Genomic DNA, 17,423 nt, shown 5'->3' with positions numbered 1-17,423 from the left:
AACATGCATATGAATATATATACTGTGACAGATATAGAAGAAATACAATGCAGAAATGTTGAATATTTTCAGTTAGTTCTGGATATAATGAGTGTATGATATATCTGTATAATCAGACTTTATAATGGTCACAGCTCTAGTTAAGAACATTATGACAATGTTTCAATTTTTGCCTTTCAACATCTGTAAACATCTGTAGACTGGATAATAATTTGTTGTGTGTTTACACTTGCCACTGTAATCCAGATGTTCTGTGATGAGGACTGGACAGTGTCAGTCTGGCAGTCTTTAGCATGCACTACGAGCCAGAAGTGGCTCACAGGCTGAATCTTTCCAGTGAGGCAGAGAAGCAGGCAGAGATCTAACTCTCATACGACAGATCAAGGTTTTTAGTGTTGGCCTTATTATCATACAGAGGGCAGTTAACACAGCAGTGCATTGTTATGGTTCATGTCAACATAATGCTGGTGGAAATAGACTCAAAGACTGAGGAACTACAAACACTCCTGTGATCTGTTGTTTTCTTTTCTAATGAACATCAGGACGTGTTGGGAACAGGTCAGTGTCATGAAAACATCTTGCACTTCTCTTTCACCATTTGATCCTTGTTTCATTGTGCATCACAAACATGTAAATATGAGCTCTGCACTACATACTGAATTACTGAAAGCGTGCACTAATGTTAACTTAGCATTAGGTTGCAAAATGTGTGATAGTCTAAACAGCTGGTCACTGTGAGGACAAGTGGTACCGTGTGCTGTATCAGAATGTGTGTGTGTGTGTGATCCAACAATAGTCAGTGTTGGTGCCTGCTGTCGGACAGTTTAAGGACTTAAAGGGCAGAAACAGAGACACAGCACCTGCTGTGCTGCATGACTCTTTAATATTTAACTGTTTTTGACACATTCCACCTGTTCTGGACAGCAGAGAGAGAAAACAGACTACAGACTGCCATGTTCTAAATATCTCTGTCTTGTAGAACCAGGCCTGATACAACCCTGTGTGACTACTAATAAAACACTGCTGGGTCGATCAGAAATGCCCTCAGCAGGATGCTCGATACGTGACATTAAAGCTACCAGAAGAAACATTTGGAACAAGTAGAATTGGAATTGGAAGCTCACTTTGTAACAAACAGGTTAGCTGCTACTAGTGATGTGTCGGTCGCGAACGAGCCGGTTCAAAGAGCCGGCTCTTTAAAGTGAACGATAGGAGCCGGCTCCCGTCCGTCTGCGAACCGTTCTTTTTCTTTTTTTTACTTTTCTCTTTAGGAAAAGTACCTGTGGGCATTGACTACAGGTGTCACATGCATGCTGTGCAACCAATCATGTGAGGATTGACAAGGAGCATAACACCAAGCAGGGACAGGAGGGGTAGCACTGCTGAGACCGTGACAGGAGACAAGAGGAGGGAGACACGCTGAAGGAGAGAGAGGAGTGTGGTGCAAAGATATATTATTTTTTACACTATACCAAAAACATTTTGGTTTTATTTGTCCAGATGTCAGTGGTGGGCATTAACAAAGCACATTTACTTGAGTGTTGTTATTTAATTTCTCTTTTTTTCGGTACTTTGTGTGTGTGCGTGTGTGTGTTTATATAAATATAAAAAAAATAAAATGTCTGTCCTTTTTTAAAATTTCTATGCTTGGGTTTTTATAGGCGTTTCTATCTGCTTTGTGTAGCAGAGTGGTTCTTCAAGCAAGTTAGTGCATTCATTGGGTGGTTTCAGGGAGTTACAAGGGATTTTACAACTGTAAATTCAATTGGCTACAGCAAATTATTGAAATTCAAGTGATGTATGCGTTCAAATACAAATCACAAGTCAAAACAGTGCTAAATTTGCCTGAATTATATAAAGGTATAAGTGGTAAAATGAAGAGCCATTTGGGCTCTTCTTGGTGAGCTGAGCCAAATGTTTCGGCTCACTAAAAAGAGCCGGAATTCCCATCACTAGCTGCTACATCAAGTACAGAAATGTATTTTTGTCGCCAAATATTTTAGTCACTCAATAATTCCCCAATGAGGAAAAGAACTGATGCGAACCGTTACGACTGTTACCCCCAAATTCCACCGGACGCGGACACGCAGCATTGCGTGTGCGCCGCAACCAAAACCGATGTGGCAGAAACATGCCCGGTAGGGTTTCAGGGTTAACTTCTGGGACCCTCTGTCAAAAATATCGATACTTTGATACCATGTGTACATTCAGAATGAGGACGATCAGAACTGTTCATTTAAGAAAAGAAAGAGAACTTTTCTGTTTTTGCTCTGTCATGGAAAGAAGTATCCAGTATTCTAGTATTCAGTGATAGTATTAGTGCCTACTATGAGATAAATACTACACATGCACACAATGCCCCTTGACAAGTTCAATACCATGAACCAATCAGAACACAGTACACTTCACGTGTTTGTTACTCACCCTCCTGATCTCCTCTTGCCCCCGCGGCCTGGCACGGTTCCTCCCATCCTCACCTGTCCGGCCCCCACTGCTCCCGGCATCGCTACTGTCCCCGGCAACTCACTGCCCATCTCTGGAAGATACGAACATAACAGCACACCAGCAGAGGGGTTAGTTAGGTACCATCACATCAACAGTTATTTCACCAAAAAAACATGCTATAAAATCAGCATTACTCAATCTGTATAATTTTATTAACACACTACTGTCGTACATTCCCTACAGCAAACATTCAGATTGTTAGTTATTTTCATTCTAGATGTATCTGTTGAGTTTATTTATTTAAGATATTCACAATGTGGCATATTCAAATAACTTGATTTGTCCAAAGAACAATTCAAAACCAAAGATGTTTGACTAGAACCAGCCGATTCTGAACGTTTCACTTGAAACACGACCGGGTCACAAAATTAGCACCAGCCAAATGCTGGTAAAACGTGAGTGGCACCAGCCTGGAGTGCTGCACAAGTGAAGCCAACAAAGAAGAGTGAAGTCAGCCAGTCTCCATAAGTCCCCACGTTCAAATGTCCAACTTCACAGCAGAAATAAACATGTTTACAGCCTGGTACAAAAACAGTTTTGCTTTCTATAGATCATTTCCCCGTTCATGACAACTGTACTGAGGGTGAATTTATATACAGCTCACCTGTTCAGATTATATTAAGGCTTAAAGTTGTCGCCTTTTTGGATTAGATATCAACCAGAGCCACCACACTGTGCTTCACAATGGCTCTTCAGAAACCTGTGGGTGTCATGGGTGATATTACGGCTCTTGACATGACTGATTCAGATTTCAGAATAACTTCTCGATCCACTAGTCTAGCTGGTTACTCCACGTCACTGGATGACTTCCTACTATTTGTACCTTACATCTCGTACTGACAGAACTCTCTGGTTCTGGTTTGAGTCTGTTGTCAGAACCAGGTTCCAAAAGAGGACTGGGTTCTGTAGAGCAATCAATCTACACAGACCTACAGCAGTGTAGCCTGAGGCTCTGTTACACAGCACAGGCTTCCGACTGAGCTCTTATTCTCAACTATGTAGCTATAATAATTATAGCAATAATAGTACGCTGAGAGGAGTTATACTCTGTGCCAGCTGTCATATTTACCTCTCTCCCTGTTGCTCACTGTGGGTGCACTACTTTCCTCCTCGCTCATCCATAAATCCATTGTGTTTGCCTTGCTGTTTTCCCTCCATCTCCCTGCTCCATCCACTCATTCGCTCACTCATTCAGCTGGATGCAATGGATAGGCCAAACAAACCCTCCGGTACGCCCCAGCGCACCCGGTAACATAGTTAATATTTGATACGGTGTGCATTCACCTCGTCGTCTTCGCTTCCAAAGAGACACGCGCTCTTGCTGTGCAAGTGCACGGCCTTCCATCACTCATTCATGAAGCGGCTACGAGTAACACAAGGCTCTGAAGCAGCATAATCTGATGAAGGGACGGCTTCATCTGACAATCAGTGCAGTCATCCGGCCTGGCAGGAGCAGCAACAGTCTAAATAGGCGCTCTGTTGCACGACTAATGTACGACCCATGGTGCACTTCATTCAGTGTTACACCTGGGCCATAAAAGGATACACTGGCTGTTTGAGCCAGTCCCATTGCTCAGCTTTCCTGCTAATTATCAGAACACTGAAGCCAAAATGAGCCTCTGTGAACTCGAGTTATGTGTCAAATATATGTTTAAAAAAATCATTCTGAATATGAATTATCACTGAAAACTGTGCATGCTGTGTCTGTTCAGGTAGCAATGTCTGTTGTATGTATGTAAGGTTGCTTTATGTAAGGAAACTTTCTGGAAACTCTCAATGGGAAGTTAAGCTTGGGAATTTTGGAAATATTCAAAACTGGAAACTCCATGGGAATTTATGGGAAACAACTGAAAATTGGGGGTAATTTAAGCCAACTGTATCATATCCAAACATAAATATAAACACTTAAAGCAGACATCCATGCAAAATAATACATTACAAAAAACTGATATAAATCAAGATTATGCTAAAATATATTTTCCCTAACTATATTTAATTTCCCTGTTATAGGCCAACCTTCAATTTTCTAAATTCACGGTTTATTTCTGTTTATTCCCATAAATTCTGGTTAATTTCCATAAATTCCTGTTAATTCACATGGAAAGTTCCCAACCCCATGTCATCCCACATCTCTCCCTGCCATTCTTTCCTGACACATTTCAAATGTAATCACGTCAAAATTGCCCAAAAACACTTTTTAAAACTGTCCAGATCAAATTTCATTTGGGGCAACCAGCTGATATAAAAGTGCACATTACATCACGGTATGTCTACATCACTTCTATTTTTAACTGTTGTATTTTTACTCATAGATTCACACATACCAACCCACTCCCATCCTTTTATGGATAAACTATGGTGACCTACACTCAGAACTGAGTCTGAACCAGGCACCAACCAACTGTCTGTGAAGTGAAGCCAATGTGGAAGTGCCAAAAACTGCGCTTGAGGCTGGCTACAGAAGTGAGTCAGTCTCCATAAGTCCCCATGTTAAAATGTCCAATTCAATTTTGGTCTCTATAGTTAATTTCCCCGTTCATGACAACTGTACTGAGGGTGAATTCTGGTCCAGAAGTGTGTGTCTGCTATTGGCAAAAACTTGTTGTTGAATGTGCAATTGGCTGAAGAGCACAGACAACTGTTAACTATTGTAAACTGGCACCAGACCATTGGCCAGATTGTTATAAATCTCTTAGTTTTGTTTCATTTGGACAATATTCTTGCACGACTCATAAAGTCTGGCAGGTGCTGAAAAGCCACTGTTTGGCATCAACGCTGAAAGTTGGCAGCAGTCTCCCTGGTGTCCAAAAGAAACAGAAATAACTCTTGTATTGTATTATGGTCAGTGTTTGTAGATGATGTGTGAGGCTGCTGCTGCTTCACTGTGCTGAATACTCATTTCCCCACACCTTTCCTCGGTTCCACCTGTTTTATTACAGTGTTGCTGATATCACAATGTGTAACAAATCAGCAGCACATTGATTGTGTCAAGCCTGTATACAGCCAAGATTATAAACGCTGCCCCTGTGCTGAGCAACACTGAAATGCAATACACCTCTTCACTTTGTGCACTCAAAAGATTCAACACTCATGTGAGCTCCACTTTGGTCTCCACCAAATATCTCTAAGGCTGGATTCAGACGGGAACCGGCGCTCTGGCTAAAACAGAGGTTTTTCCATTCATTTGAGTGAGGGTCGTCCATTTCGGCACCGGCAGTCCGCACCGTGGGAGCGAAAAAACGTGTCAGTGAAAAAACGTGCTGGCATGCGGAGGAGAGGTTGATCCACATCCAACTTTAAGCGACTCTTTTCGTGTAGTCATTCCTTCATACATATTGGTTGTTTAATTTAATCTCATGTAATTTGATCATCATTTCATTTGAGATGTAGACACAGAAAACACACCTGACAGTGTGTATCTGTGTACTATATCTCCCCTTCACTTTGTTTGTTGTCATTTCAATCTTCCACAAATCAAAACTGACTCAATGAAACCTGACAAATCTCTCATGTTTCAATCAGTATTCAGGATTTACACTGGACTGATTTGACTTCAGCTGGAAAGATTGAATGATTCCTCAGTAATATACACGCACTGAAAATAAATTAATCTATAGAGTTATCCTGAACCCCAAAGCATTTAACTGAGAATTCGGGTTGAAGGGCTTGTTGCTCTGCTTTTTTGTACGTGATAAACCCTAAAACTCTTCTTCTCTGCACACAAAAGCTTCATGTCTCTCAAACTGTGGCATCTCCTTTGATAATCCAAGCTAATCCATTGTGACATAATGATTAAACATGGTGACTATGACAGGTATGTCTTGGACTGTCACAATAAAAGGTGTTTTCTATTAAAGAAAGACATGTGACTGAACTGTGGTTATTTCCCACAGAGCTGCAAGACATGTGACTGAACTGTGGTTATTTCCCACAGAGCTGCAGATACTAGGGCTGCCATAAACGATTATTTTGATAGTCGACTAATCACCGATTATTTTTTCGATTAGTCGACTAATCGGATCATGCGTAAATTCACTGGCGGGTGGGCTGGCGCAGTAAACCTCGCGGACGGAGCCGTGAGCCACCTTCGCCCCAAGTGTTTCCATGTCGATCCAGAGCCGCCGCGGAGGAAATGCGCCCAGCGGAGGCCAGCCAGCGCCGGGGAGAGGTCCCACAAGGCGGCCGTCCCTGAACCCTTTGAAGCTAAGTTTAAAAAAAAAAAAAAAAACGATGCGTCGACTACTAAATCAGTTGTCGACATAATCGTGACTAATCAACTAATCGTGGCAGCCCTAGCAGATACACATTTGTTTTTCCCTGGAGGGCCAAGTCATTAAGTGTTCAGATCGATCTGCGTCCCGTGAGGCACAACTGCCGTCTACATCATGAGACACAGGTGTGGTTTAACACAAGGTGTGTGAGGTAGATGCTGCTAGCATCAGTTACATCAGGACTGTGGATGGAAAAGATGGTTCCACTCTTCTCCTGACTGACTCACCTCATCCTCCACAGGCAACAAGTATGAGTCATCCCACAATCTGTTGCTCTGATTAATTACTGCGAATGTTCAATGTGATGCTCGATCGATCACTCTCAGCTGAGCTGAATCACATCTTGATGAGCCTGATTTCTCCGTGAGTGTTCTCGAATGTGCTGGGAGTGTTGCGGAGTGCTTCTGCTTCTATTTCTCTAAAGCTTCATGTCAAACAAACTCTTTCCACACCACGCAAGTCCATCCAACACACTCCTCCACAGCGGGGGCAGCAGCAGTATACAGCCATGATGTGAATACTTCAACATATCACGACAGCGTGACAATGATATGAGCATGTTTAATCATGGTAAGCTCCTTCCAGTGTTATTAATGGTACAATCAGACACCAACAGGCAGCGGTCGCCTCTGTCACTCGGCACAGTGAAGCTGAGGTGGTGTCATGCAGCAGCAGAGCCGGCAGCCTTCCAGCTTCTTAGAATCAGGATGAGTTGATAACGTCTCCGTTCCTTTCGAAATGCACACACAGCAAGTGTCTTCAAGACACTGTGTCAGAAGCGTGCTGTTCACTGCAAGCTAAAAAAAGCCTGAGGTCAAACGCATTAACGAGCCTGTTGGGAGACGAGGGGGAACTTCCCCTTCAGTCTTTCCCCCAACCAGGGGGTCTATCAAACAGCCTCAGGACATTTACCAAATTAAAAAAAATTTAAAAAGAAAACTGCTGCATATTCAAAGTAGTTTCTTAATAGGATGTCACGGTCTGCTTAACCCTCTAATGTTGTATTCCTGTTTTTATTGTTCAGGGGATTATGTTGGCCCATTCACCTTGAGTATATGTTCTATAATCTTTGATGTGTCGTCTGTTTCTTTGTTCATTGCACGCCTCAATATTAATGTTTTTGACCAGTCGGGCCATTGGGTCTACTTGCCCAAATTCAGTTTTTATCTGTCCATATACAAATTGTTTCATTTATTTGTGACTATCAAATAACAACAAACATTAGGGGTGAAACTGTTTTCCTCAGCATTCATGTTTGGTACCAGGAGGCTTTTTATTCCCTCATGGACTCAACAGTATACATGGCTAAAACTTAGCGACGGAGGTGAAATGTTCTGTTGTGTTTGACGGCAATTTCCAGCGAAGGCTGGTGACTAAACTAATCAACGCTGCCTACCACACAATCAAATCAGAGCAGCCCTTCGTGTCTTTCGAAAAGACGGTCCTCGAACACTGTCAACGTCGGGTCCTAATATTGCTCCGATGTGGAAGGTCGAAGGTGAGTTAAACTTTAAAACTAAAAGTTACAAATTTGTAGTGTGTAAATTTGCTCATACAGTTTCATAGTGCTCATACTTTTCTAAAACAATCATACCTGCTTACAATTTTGGCTGTAGCTTCAGCCTTTGTCGGAGCTGTCAAAGCGTCTTGGTGTAACGTGTCTCCCACATACCTGGGACACTGTTCTCCTCTAAGCAGGTATGATTACATCCTATCCTTACTTACTTGTCTGATCAGAACAAACTAAAACTATAATACCTTGTGAATAAGTTGTCCTAACTACTATTTTTTTATTTTTCAGGTTTGGAAATGTCTGGAGGGTCCAGACCTTGAGCACTTTAACTCCATGTCTGTGGTGGACATGTGGCTTGCAGCAGCACACACACCTTTTTTCCTCTCACTGTTCTATGTGATTGTGTTCCACGGCAGATGCGTTCTTAGTTATTGACATTAGAAAGAGAAATTATTATCTGAAATGTGTAAATTGTAAAATGTAAATGAAATTAATTTAATAAATCAAAATGCAGGTAGAAAAAGTTATTTTCATTTTTGTCAGCCGGGCCAGTAAAACTCTGATCTACTGGGCCAGGGGGGCCAGTAGGGAAAAAATGTTATGTTGAGCTCTGACCTGGTTACATATTACTACACTAAAATTTAGAAAAACATTGGACAGATTTAAAAGTCAGCACAAGCAAAGGTGAAATCATGAAGGCATCACACAAACCACCAGAGGACACCAGAGGAGTCTGACTGGAGGCAATACAATAAAACTGGGCCTAATGAATACATTTCATTTTCAGTTCATTTAATAAACTAATGAATTGATTGTTTAGTCAGGAAATGTCAGAAAATAATCAAAATCTCATCTCCCAGAAGTCAATGCATCATGTTTGCTCGATTATTAAAACACTTGTGACTACATCTTCTGTTGATTGACAGAAACATGTGGACAGATGTGTGAAGTGTACACTGGGTGTCACCTTGGTCCTGGTTGTGCACATGCAGCCCTCATCGGTTCACTTCTCTCGTCATGTTTCACATGCTCTTACACCAATTGGATCTGAGTGACAGCCAGCTGGAGATAATCCCTCAGTGATACGGCGTTCCCATGGGCCCTGGTATCTGGTCTGAGGTCACCACACCTGACTGCGGTGCCTCGCCGGGGGAAATGCTAGAGCTGATCACAGATCAGCGGGCTAACTTTGTCCTCCTCTGGCTACAGCAGCAAAAGCAGCAGCATTAGGCATGACTTAACTCTAACTGGGTGTCATGGCTGGGTGGAGGAGCGGCACGTAGCTCTCGCTGCATGCTTCCACCACACATCTGAGTGGGTCAAGCATAACATGCAGGGGGCAGGGTATAAAACAGTAGCAGGCCTGGGTGGGTCAGGTGCTGCTTCCACACAACATATGCAACAGGACAAAAAGGATTGAGGTCTTCCTACTGTGTCCTCTCGTTAACTGACAGGCTTTTTTCCTCATCTGTTCATTGTTCATTCTAACAGTGCCTCATCTCGACACTCTGTATGCAGCCCGGGTGCTAATAACCAGCCGATTCTTTATTTATATTCCCTTTTCATTTACATTGCCAATGAAGTGACACCGAGCACGAGGCAGAGTACGGCTGACCTGTTTTCATATGGAGACTGCGTCCTTTTCCCCGGAATAATTACTCTGCCGCTCCGTCCAGACTTGGACAGATCCTGTTGGTCTTTCTGTTCACACAGACACTCCAGGTCCTGTTTGGAGGCAGCGCCACGAATTCTTTCCAACAGCGCTCGATAATTATAATAAAGACAAGTTAAGAGCATATTCACTTACAGTGAGTACATTTGTTTGATGTATTGCAAAGGCAGTTGGCTCAGGCCATATTCAAATGAACTGCGTTCTTCAAATACCGCCTTAATTTTCAAGCTCGTTAAAAAACAAAGCAGTGACAGCCGGATGCGTTTGATTTTCATAAGAAGTTTGCCCCTCCTCAATGAATCCATGAGCTCGCTCACAATAACATGCAGAACTTACGTGCGATCACGTTACATGAAGCACGTGAAGACAACAGCTAATAAATATGCGCAACCCCCACATTAAAGATAAAAATAAAATCCATCTGACTCATATCTTTGTAGCGCGTGTCAGCTTCACTGTCTGCATGCTGAGTTTTGGTAGTTATAGAGGGTTTAACTGCTACTGAGTGAATGAACTCTGACACAGCGAGGCGAAACATGAAGATTAACTCTATTGATTTTTACACATGTAAGCTAGGGACGTAACGATGCACGATTAAAAATCGGTACGGATGCATGACGACTCGCACCGGTTGACAGAAAAAATGAATCGCAATTTTTACGAATGCGAGATAAGTAGGATATGTTCTTTTTCTTCTTAGAAAAATAGGTTACGTTATCTTAAAAGTCACTGGTTGGTGATTCATTTGTTCAACGTCAGACGTCAAGTCACGTGACTCACGTCACTACGAAGGTACGGAGCACAGAACAAGGGAAGACATGGTAATGGTAGGCAACAACTTTGAAATGCACCAAACGGTTTGAAATCACCTGTGTGGCGGCATTTCAGATTCCCTATATACACAAATACAACCGTGAGAAATGGACAGACAAAACCAAAAACATGTAAATATTGTAAGAGACGGCAACATATAGCGGCAACACGCAGCAGCATATCAACCGCCACCACAGTGAGAAGCAAAGTATAGTATTGTTACGCCACCTCGTGAGCGAAAACTGCCGAGGGATTTGGTCATAATTTGTCTGTAGCTCATTTTGATTTAACAAAAAAAAAAAAATCGTGAGAAAATCATATCGTAACTAGTCCACCCCTCCCACCCTCTACTGTGCTCCATGCTGGATTCAAACCAGCCACCCTCCATACGGTTTTATGATAATTCAGGAAAATGGCCTGCCTTGAGCCACCATGGTCATGTATTGATCTCATCGCCTGCTATACATGCTGTTTTTTAACTCTGATCCACCTGTTGTGCTCCGTTAACTAACAGTGTGTGTGTGTGTCACAGTGTGTGTGGTATGAGTGTGCCTGATAACATGAACAAAGTGAAATAGCATGACCAGTATTATCTATTTATATCACATTCCAGTGTGTGTGCCTTCACGTGTAAACTCTGATATGAACTTTATACACTGCAAAAAAGTCCTTGCACATTGTACGATATCAACAGGTTTGTGTAGTTATAGATTCAACTTAGGGGTGGGCGATATATCAAATATACTCGATATATCGCGGCTTGTTCTACGTGAGATGTATGAAATGACTATATCGTGCAGAGAATCTCTGGGAGAGCCCAAGAGCCCAAGCGAGTTAATTGAAGATGGAGACGAAAGTATAGACTACTTTATAAAATGCAGGTCAGGAAGCGGGTTGGGTACAATATTTCACAATTATTTGCTGCAGTCCGAGTTCGGCGGGTTAGTTTAAAACGTCGGTCGGTGCAGGTCGATCAAACATGGACCCGCGCATCACTGCACTGGATCCATTATATGGTGTATAGTGGTTCAGGTTACCATGTTATTATTTAATTTTATTTGTTAAAAACTTGTGAGTGTAGCACTCTAATCTGAAATAAAGGGGGTTTGCTAAAATTAATTTGATTGTGATTTTCCACTTTTTTGCATGCAAATGAACAAAAACTCTAATAGAAGGGTCTACTTGAATCATCATACTGATGTTATTTTTTGCATCAAAGGGTTGAATTTAACATTCATAGTGATTTACAGGAGAAATAAAATTAGAGATATATATTGTGTATCGTGATATAGCTTAAAAATATCGAGATATTGGTTATAGGCAGGGCTTTAAATTCACACCCGCCAAATGCGGGTGAAAATACATTTTGGCGTGTATTAAAAAAAACTCACTAGCCAGCTTGGCCGGTGATAAATGAGGCACTTTACCATCTATTTCGCGGGTTGCGGGATCGCGGTTTCTATGGGAACCCGCACAGCGCGTGCTCTCACTGGTCAAGCAAGCTTCCCGGCGCGTTGCGTGAGCGTGGCATATTTGGTCCGTCCTGCACGCGACTTCAAACCCCACCGGGAGTGTTTCAGAAGCGAGCGCTTAGCCCGCCAGACTTTGTTTACTTGCTCAGATTTGGACATTTTCCGGGTGTATGTTCTTCTAAACATGCTTCTACATGTGTAAATATGCTACGTAGTTATTGTAGTTCGCTTTTGTCTGTGTTTTACGACCGAGTATTTTATTTTGAAAGCGTGCTGCTCGCAAGTTTTAATGTTTTTATTTTATTGTTATGTACAAAAAATGGGTCATATTAGACCCTGAATAGTATGTAAGGGTTAATGAGTAATGAAATGTTAGGATAATTTTTGTATGTACTTAAGTTCCCAACTTCATTGTAAGATTAATTTAAAGCTTTAGTTAATAAAATGATCAAATTAATTCAGTTGCACTCATAATCTGTCACGGGAAAAAATGTGGCTAGTGGAAATTCTGATTGGCTGGTAACTTCAGGAACTTACCAGCCACATTGGCTGGTGATCAAAAAAGTTAATTTAGAGCTCTGCACATCACACCAGTTAACTGTGAGATTGTTTCCAAAGAAAGCAGATATTTGTCATGTGTTTTGTTGTTTAAGATGTAAGTTGCACTTTTTATAACACGGGACTCACACCGGAGGTGTTACAGCAGCGTGACGGCTGCGCCGTTTGCCCAGCGTCAACTCACACCGGACGCGCGTCAGCCGCGTTACGGCAGCGGAGCGAGCCGGCCGTATTCACATGAGATCACGAATCCTGGACGTACGAGAGACCCTGCGATAAACTGTGTATAAAGAAAACAACAAACAGCTGACTTTGCTTCTCCGACGTGGAGGAGATTATAAAAAGCATCTGTTGTGTCATAAATGATTATGTGTTGTTTCACTTCAACAATTAGTCTCTCATCGTTCATATTGAGACCCTTTGATCGATCTTTGATCACCTGGTGCCACCGGTCATGACGTAACGTTGATGTGAAGTTGTGATAAGCGACATGAACTGCGTATTGTGTTTTATTTTGAAAGGGGATGCATGTTTTTTTTTTACAGTGTACTGTACAGTATGAACGCGCATTGTGTTCTGCGTCCTGATTAACTAAGGGAGTACTGTACAAAATGCGTGTAAAAAGGTGTATAAAAGTGTGTGGTTAGGAGTTTTACAGCCTTAAAACATAATTGTAAAACTTACTTTGCAGATTTCGTTTATTAGAACGTAGAACGTATCCCCCGCGATAAATGAGGGACCACTGTACTTAAGTTCCCAACTTCATTGTAAGATTAATTTAACGCTTTAGTTAATAAAATGATCAAATTATCAATTGTCAATTGATTATCAATCAAATAAATTATCAATCAAATTGCTCTCATAATATGTCACAGGAAAAAATGTGGCTAGTGGAAATTCTGATTGGCTGGTGAAAAAGTTAATTTAGAGCTCTGCACATCACACCAGAGAACACAAACTGTTTAAGAAAGATTGTTTTCCTACAAATAAAAAAGATAATTTTATTTGGTCATAAATTGTCTTTAGCTCATTTTGATTTTAGAAAACCGTGTCGTGAACAAAAAATCGTGACTCGAATCGAGTCGTGAGTTGAGTGTATCGTTACATCCCTAGCCCTAATTCACCTGTATGTACAGTTTATGGTTTTATTTAATGTTTCTGTGCTCCATGCAAAGTAAACAACAACACACTGCCTGTCCTCTGGTCTGGGTTATATGTTCATGTTAGTCTGTCTGAACCTTGTTCCTGTGACTTTATCACTTCAACATTTTAAACACTTTACACTTCCTCTGGTTTCACCCGGAAACGTGCACAGCACTTTTAAGAGCTTGTTTCACATTATGACCCTGAATGCATCACTTATATATATTACAGTGAACATTATGACCCCTGAATGCATCACTTATATATATATATTACAGTGAAACACCTAAAACTAACTCCATGTGACAGCTTCTCACATCTCTCCACCGAAAAGTTCAGCCATCACCTCCAGCCGTTACTCGAGGATGATGAACTGGTTTTTAAAAAATGCGACATGTGCCCTGAATCCAAACAAGCAACCGGACACATCCGAACAAAAAAAAAACACAAAGTGACGCTGCCAAACCGGTTCCTCTTTGACAACAACAACAACAAACAGTAAAATGTCTCCGGTTAACACACACACACACACACACACACACACACATGAAGGGCAACGATATGCAAAATAACCTTTTGTATGACGGCGAGCAAAGCGAAGGCATTAGCCTTTAGCTTTGTCGTGTAAAAGCGGCATAAACACAAGCATTATTGGTTATTTAAACACACATAATGTCGTGTTTTTTGTTTTATTTTAAACGTTTGTGTAAGATATATCGGTGGTAAAGCTGTTGTGAGCGGGGTGAGCTCGGTGGGGGATGGATGCTGGAGCCAGGCTCGGCGGCCTGTCGAGCAGCAGCAACAGTCTAAAAACCAACGGTTATTATTTTTTGAAAAACCGTTGAACATAACGGACAGCTAACGTTACACACACACGTTACGTTACTCCTTTTTTTTTTACGGTGTGACTTACCGGACGGGTTGACCGCGGCGGGAGTTGCCATGTTTCCTCAGCGGGGAGAGAGAGAAAATAACAAAACGGGGCAGCAGCGATGGAGATGACGCACAATAACGGCTGGAGAGAGCCCCGTGAGAGACGGTGGAAGCTCCGCGGGGATTGACACGCGAGGCTCGGCTTCGAAACCCGCCTCACATCCGTTAAACACAAAAAAAAAAAATGTACCGTGGATTTTTAAAAAAAGGACAAACAAACCCAAAAAAAAGGCTGTCTGTGTGCAGTGTTACCTCTGTGTAAAAAAAAATCAGACTTAATAAAATGCAAGATGTCTGAATGGTAGCACCGCGAGATTTTAGGCTTGCTTGAATAAATTAATGTTATACACTGTGACTTGTGCACTGATGGATGTTAATGTCCTCTGAACTGACGGTGTGTTTGTTGGCTCGTTCGTTAAGTTGTTTTTTAAATATATTTCACTTTCATAATCTCACTGCTCCGAACACACTGTGTGTGTGTGTGTGTGTCCCAGTGAGCTGCTGCCAGGGGCGGACTCAGGCTGTCTGAGGGGCCGGGCAGCAAAACATGAAGAGGGCACCAGTTGTTGTTATTATTATTATATGAGTATGTACGGAAGCCCTAAAAGGCCACACATACATACATTTTATTCCACCCGTTTTTCCCGTGATAACGAGATAATTTTCCTCCTATATACAGTGGTCCCTCGTTTATCGCAGGGGATACGTTCTAAAAATAACCCGCAATAAAGTTTTACAATTATTATACATGTTTTAAGGCTGTAAAACCCCCTAACCACACACTTTTATACACCATTTTACACGCATTTTGTACAGTACAGTGGTCCCTCGTTTATCGCGGGGGATACGTTCTAAAAAATAACCTGCAATAAACGAAATCCGCGAAGTAAGTTTTACAATTATTATACATGTTTTAAGGCCGTAAAACCCCTAACCACACACTTTTATACACCTTTTTACATGCATTTTGTACAGTACAGTGGTCCCTCGTTTATCGCGGGGGATACGTTCTAAAAAATAACCTGCAATAAACGAAATCCGCGAAGTAAGTTTTACAATTATTATACATGTTTTAAGGCCGTAAAACCCCTAACCACACACTTTTATACACCTTTTTACACACATTTTGTACAGTACAGTGGTCCCTCGTTTATTGCGGGTTATTTTTAGAACGTATCCCCCGCGATATTTTATTGTTATGTACAAAAAATTGGTCATATTAGACCCTGAATAGTATGTAAGGGTTAATGAAATGACAAAGGTTTGTACACTTGATCTCAGGACTAGAGTGAGGATTAGCCAAAGTGTATCAACCTTTGTCAGAAATTATGGATCAAAGGGATTTTACAGTGGCGTAATAGGTTTGCTCGCTCCGTATCATAGACTACATGCATTTGCCATACATGCTGTAATACGGGCGCACTTGATTTAATACACTAGACTATCGTTTTGTTTTCTCGAGATCTCGAATTAATTATCTCGTTATCACGGGAAGACGGAGGAAATTATCTCCTTATCATGGGTGGGATAAAATGTATGTATGTATGGCCTTTTAGGGCTTCCGTATGAATTTAAACCTCTGTGATAAAACACAGGGAATTATTAACTATTAATAACTATATAAGCAGTCCCTATGAAACAGTCCTCATGGGGCTTGTTGCTGATATTGAATGGCCCTTACAATAGCCAATAGCAAGCATGCATTACATCCCCACCACTATGTATTGCAGGTAGTGATTTATTGTCAGCATCCATTCTTCCACTAAACACCAGTCCAGCAGGGATAACAGTAGGTTATTCAGTGGTTTTCTTTCCAGGGTTTGCTCCTGGTCATCCTGGGCCTGAGTCAGTCTGGTTAGCTGTAGTGTGTACTGTTATTCCCTGTTGGTCCCTGTTGACTTAAAGTTATAAAATTGTGTTATTGTACAGTAATCAGTAAGGCCTGGCCATAGATGCATATAGCAGCCCTCAGAATTAGCCTCAAACATGTTTTGAGTTTGTTTTTGATTGGCTTAATCCATAGCAATGCATCATGTTTTATAAAATGATCAGAATTTTCTTTATGTAAAACATTAACAGTGACTTGCAGTTGTGTAATACATGTGGATTTTCAGAAGAATTAAAGAGCCTTGTGGTTGTTCTTATAAATGGCATACATGTATCTGTACAGCATTAGTAAATGGTTTATAAATGGCATACATGTATCTGTACAGCATTAGTAAATGGTCTATTAACTATCAAATAAAGTACTTTATATTCATGTTTTTATTACATACTTCTTATTGTAATTTCTAAACACTACACTTCAGATTTTCTATTTATGTTTGATGTACAGTATTCTTATTTTTGTTCTTTGTGTTGTGCTTTAGATCCATACTGTCATACTCTAGCCTACCCGTGACTCTCAGCTCATCCCATTCATCTTCAGATTCCTGCTAAAAAAAAAATCTTTAAAAATGGGTAACAAATATGTAGTTAAATAATTACATAAAGCAAAGACTACTTTAACAAAAGGGACTATTTTCAGCAGCGAATTAGCACAC

The 17,423-nt window shown here is 41.2% G+C and overlaps 1 protein-coding gene across 6 annotated transcripts in view; it reads right to left on the bottom strand.

The window, feature by feature from the left end:
• The window catches only part of arnt2 (aryl-hydrocarbon receptor nuclear translocator 2), an 83,186-nt gene extending 67,894 nt beyond the window's left edge, over positions 1–15,292 (bottom strand). For 3 of the 6 annotated variants that reach the window (XM_027281513.1, XM_027281515.1, XM_027281516.1), the window contains exons 1-2: positions 14,861–15,292; positions 2,425–2,536 (exon numbers count right to left, since the gene is read on the bottom strand). In XM_027281513.1, the coding sequence (XP_027137314.1) occupies positions 2,425–2,536; positions 14,861–14,891 (143 nt within the window). In that variant the 5' untranslated portion in view covers positions 14,892–15,292. The remainder of the gene's footprint in view (positions 1–2,424; positions 2,537–14,860) is intronic. The other 3 variants (XM_027281514.1, XM_027281518.1, XM_027281517.1) reach the window with 2 other exon arrangements.
• Between the last annotated feature and the right edge of the window lie 2,131 nt (positions 15,293–17,423).

The sequence above is a fragment of the Larimichthys crocea genome, chromosome VIII, assembly GCF_000972845.2.
Source record: "Larimichthys crocea isolate SSNF chromosome VIII, L_crocea_2.0, whole genome shotgun sequence".
Classification (NCBI taxonomy): Eukaryota; Metazoa; Chordata; class Actinopteri; family Sciaenidae; genus Larimichthys; species Larimichthys crocea.
Note: the sequence above shows the minus strand (reverse complement) of the source record. Positions and strands in the feature narration are given on the sequence as shown.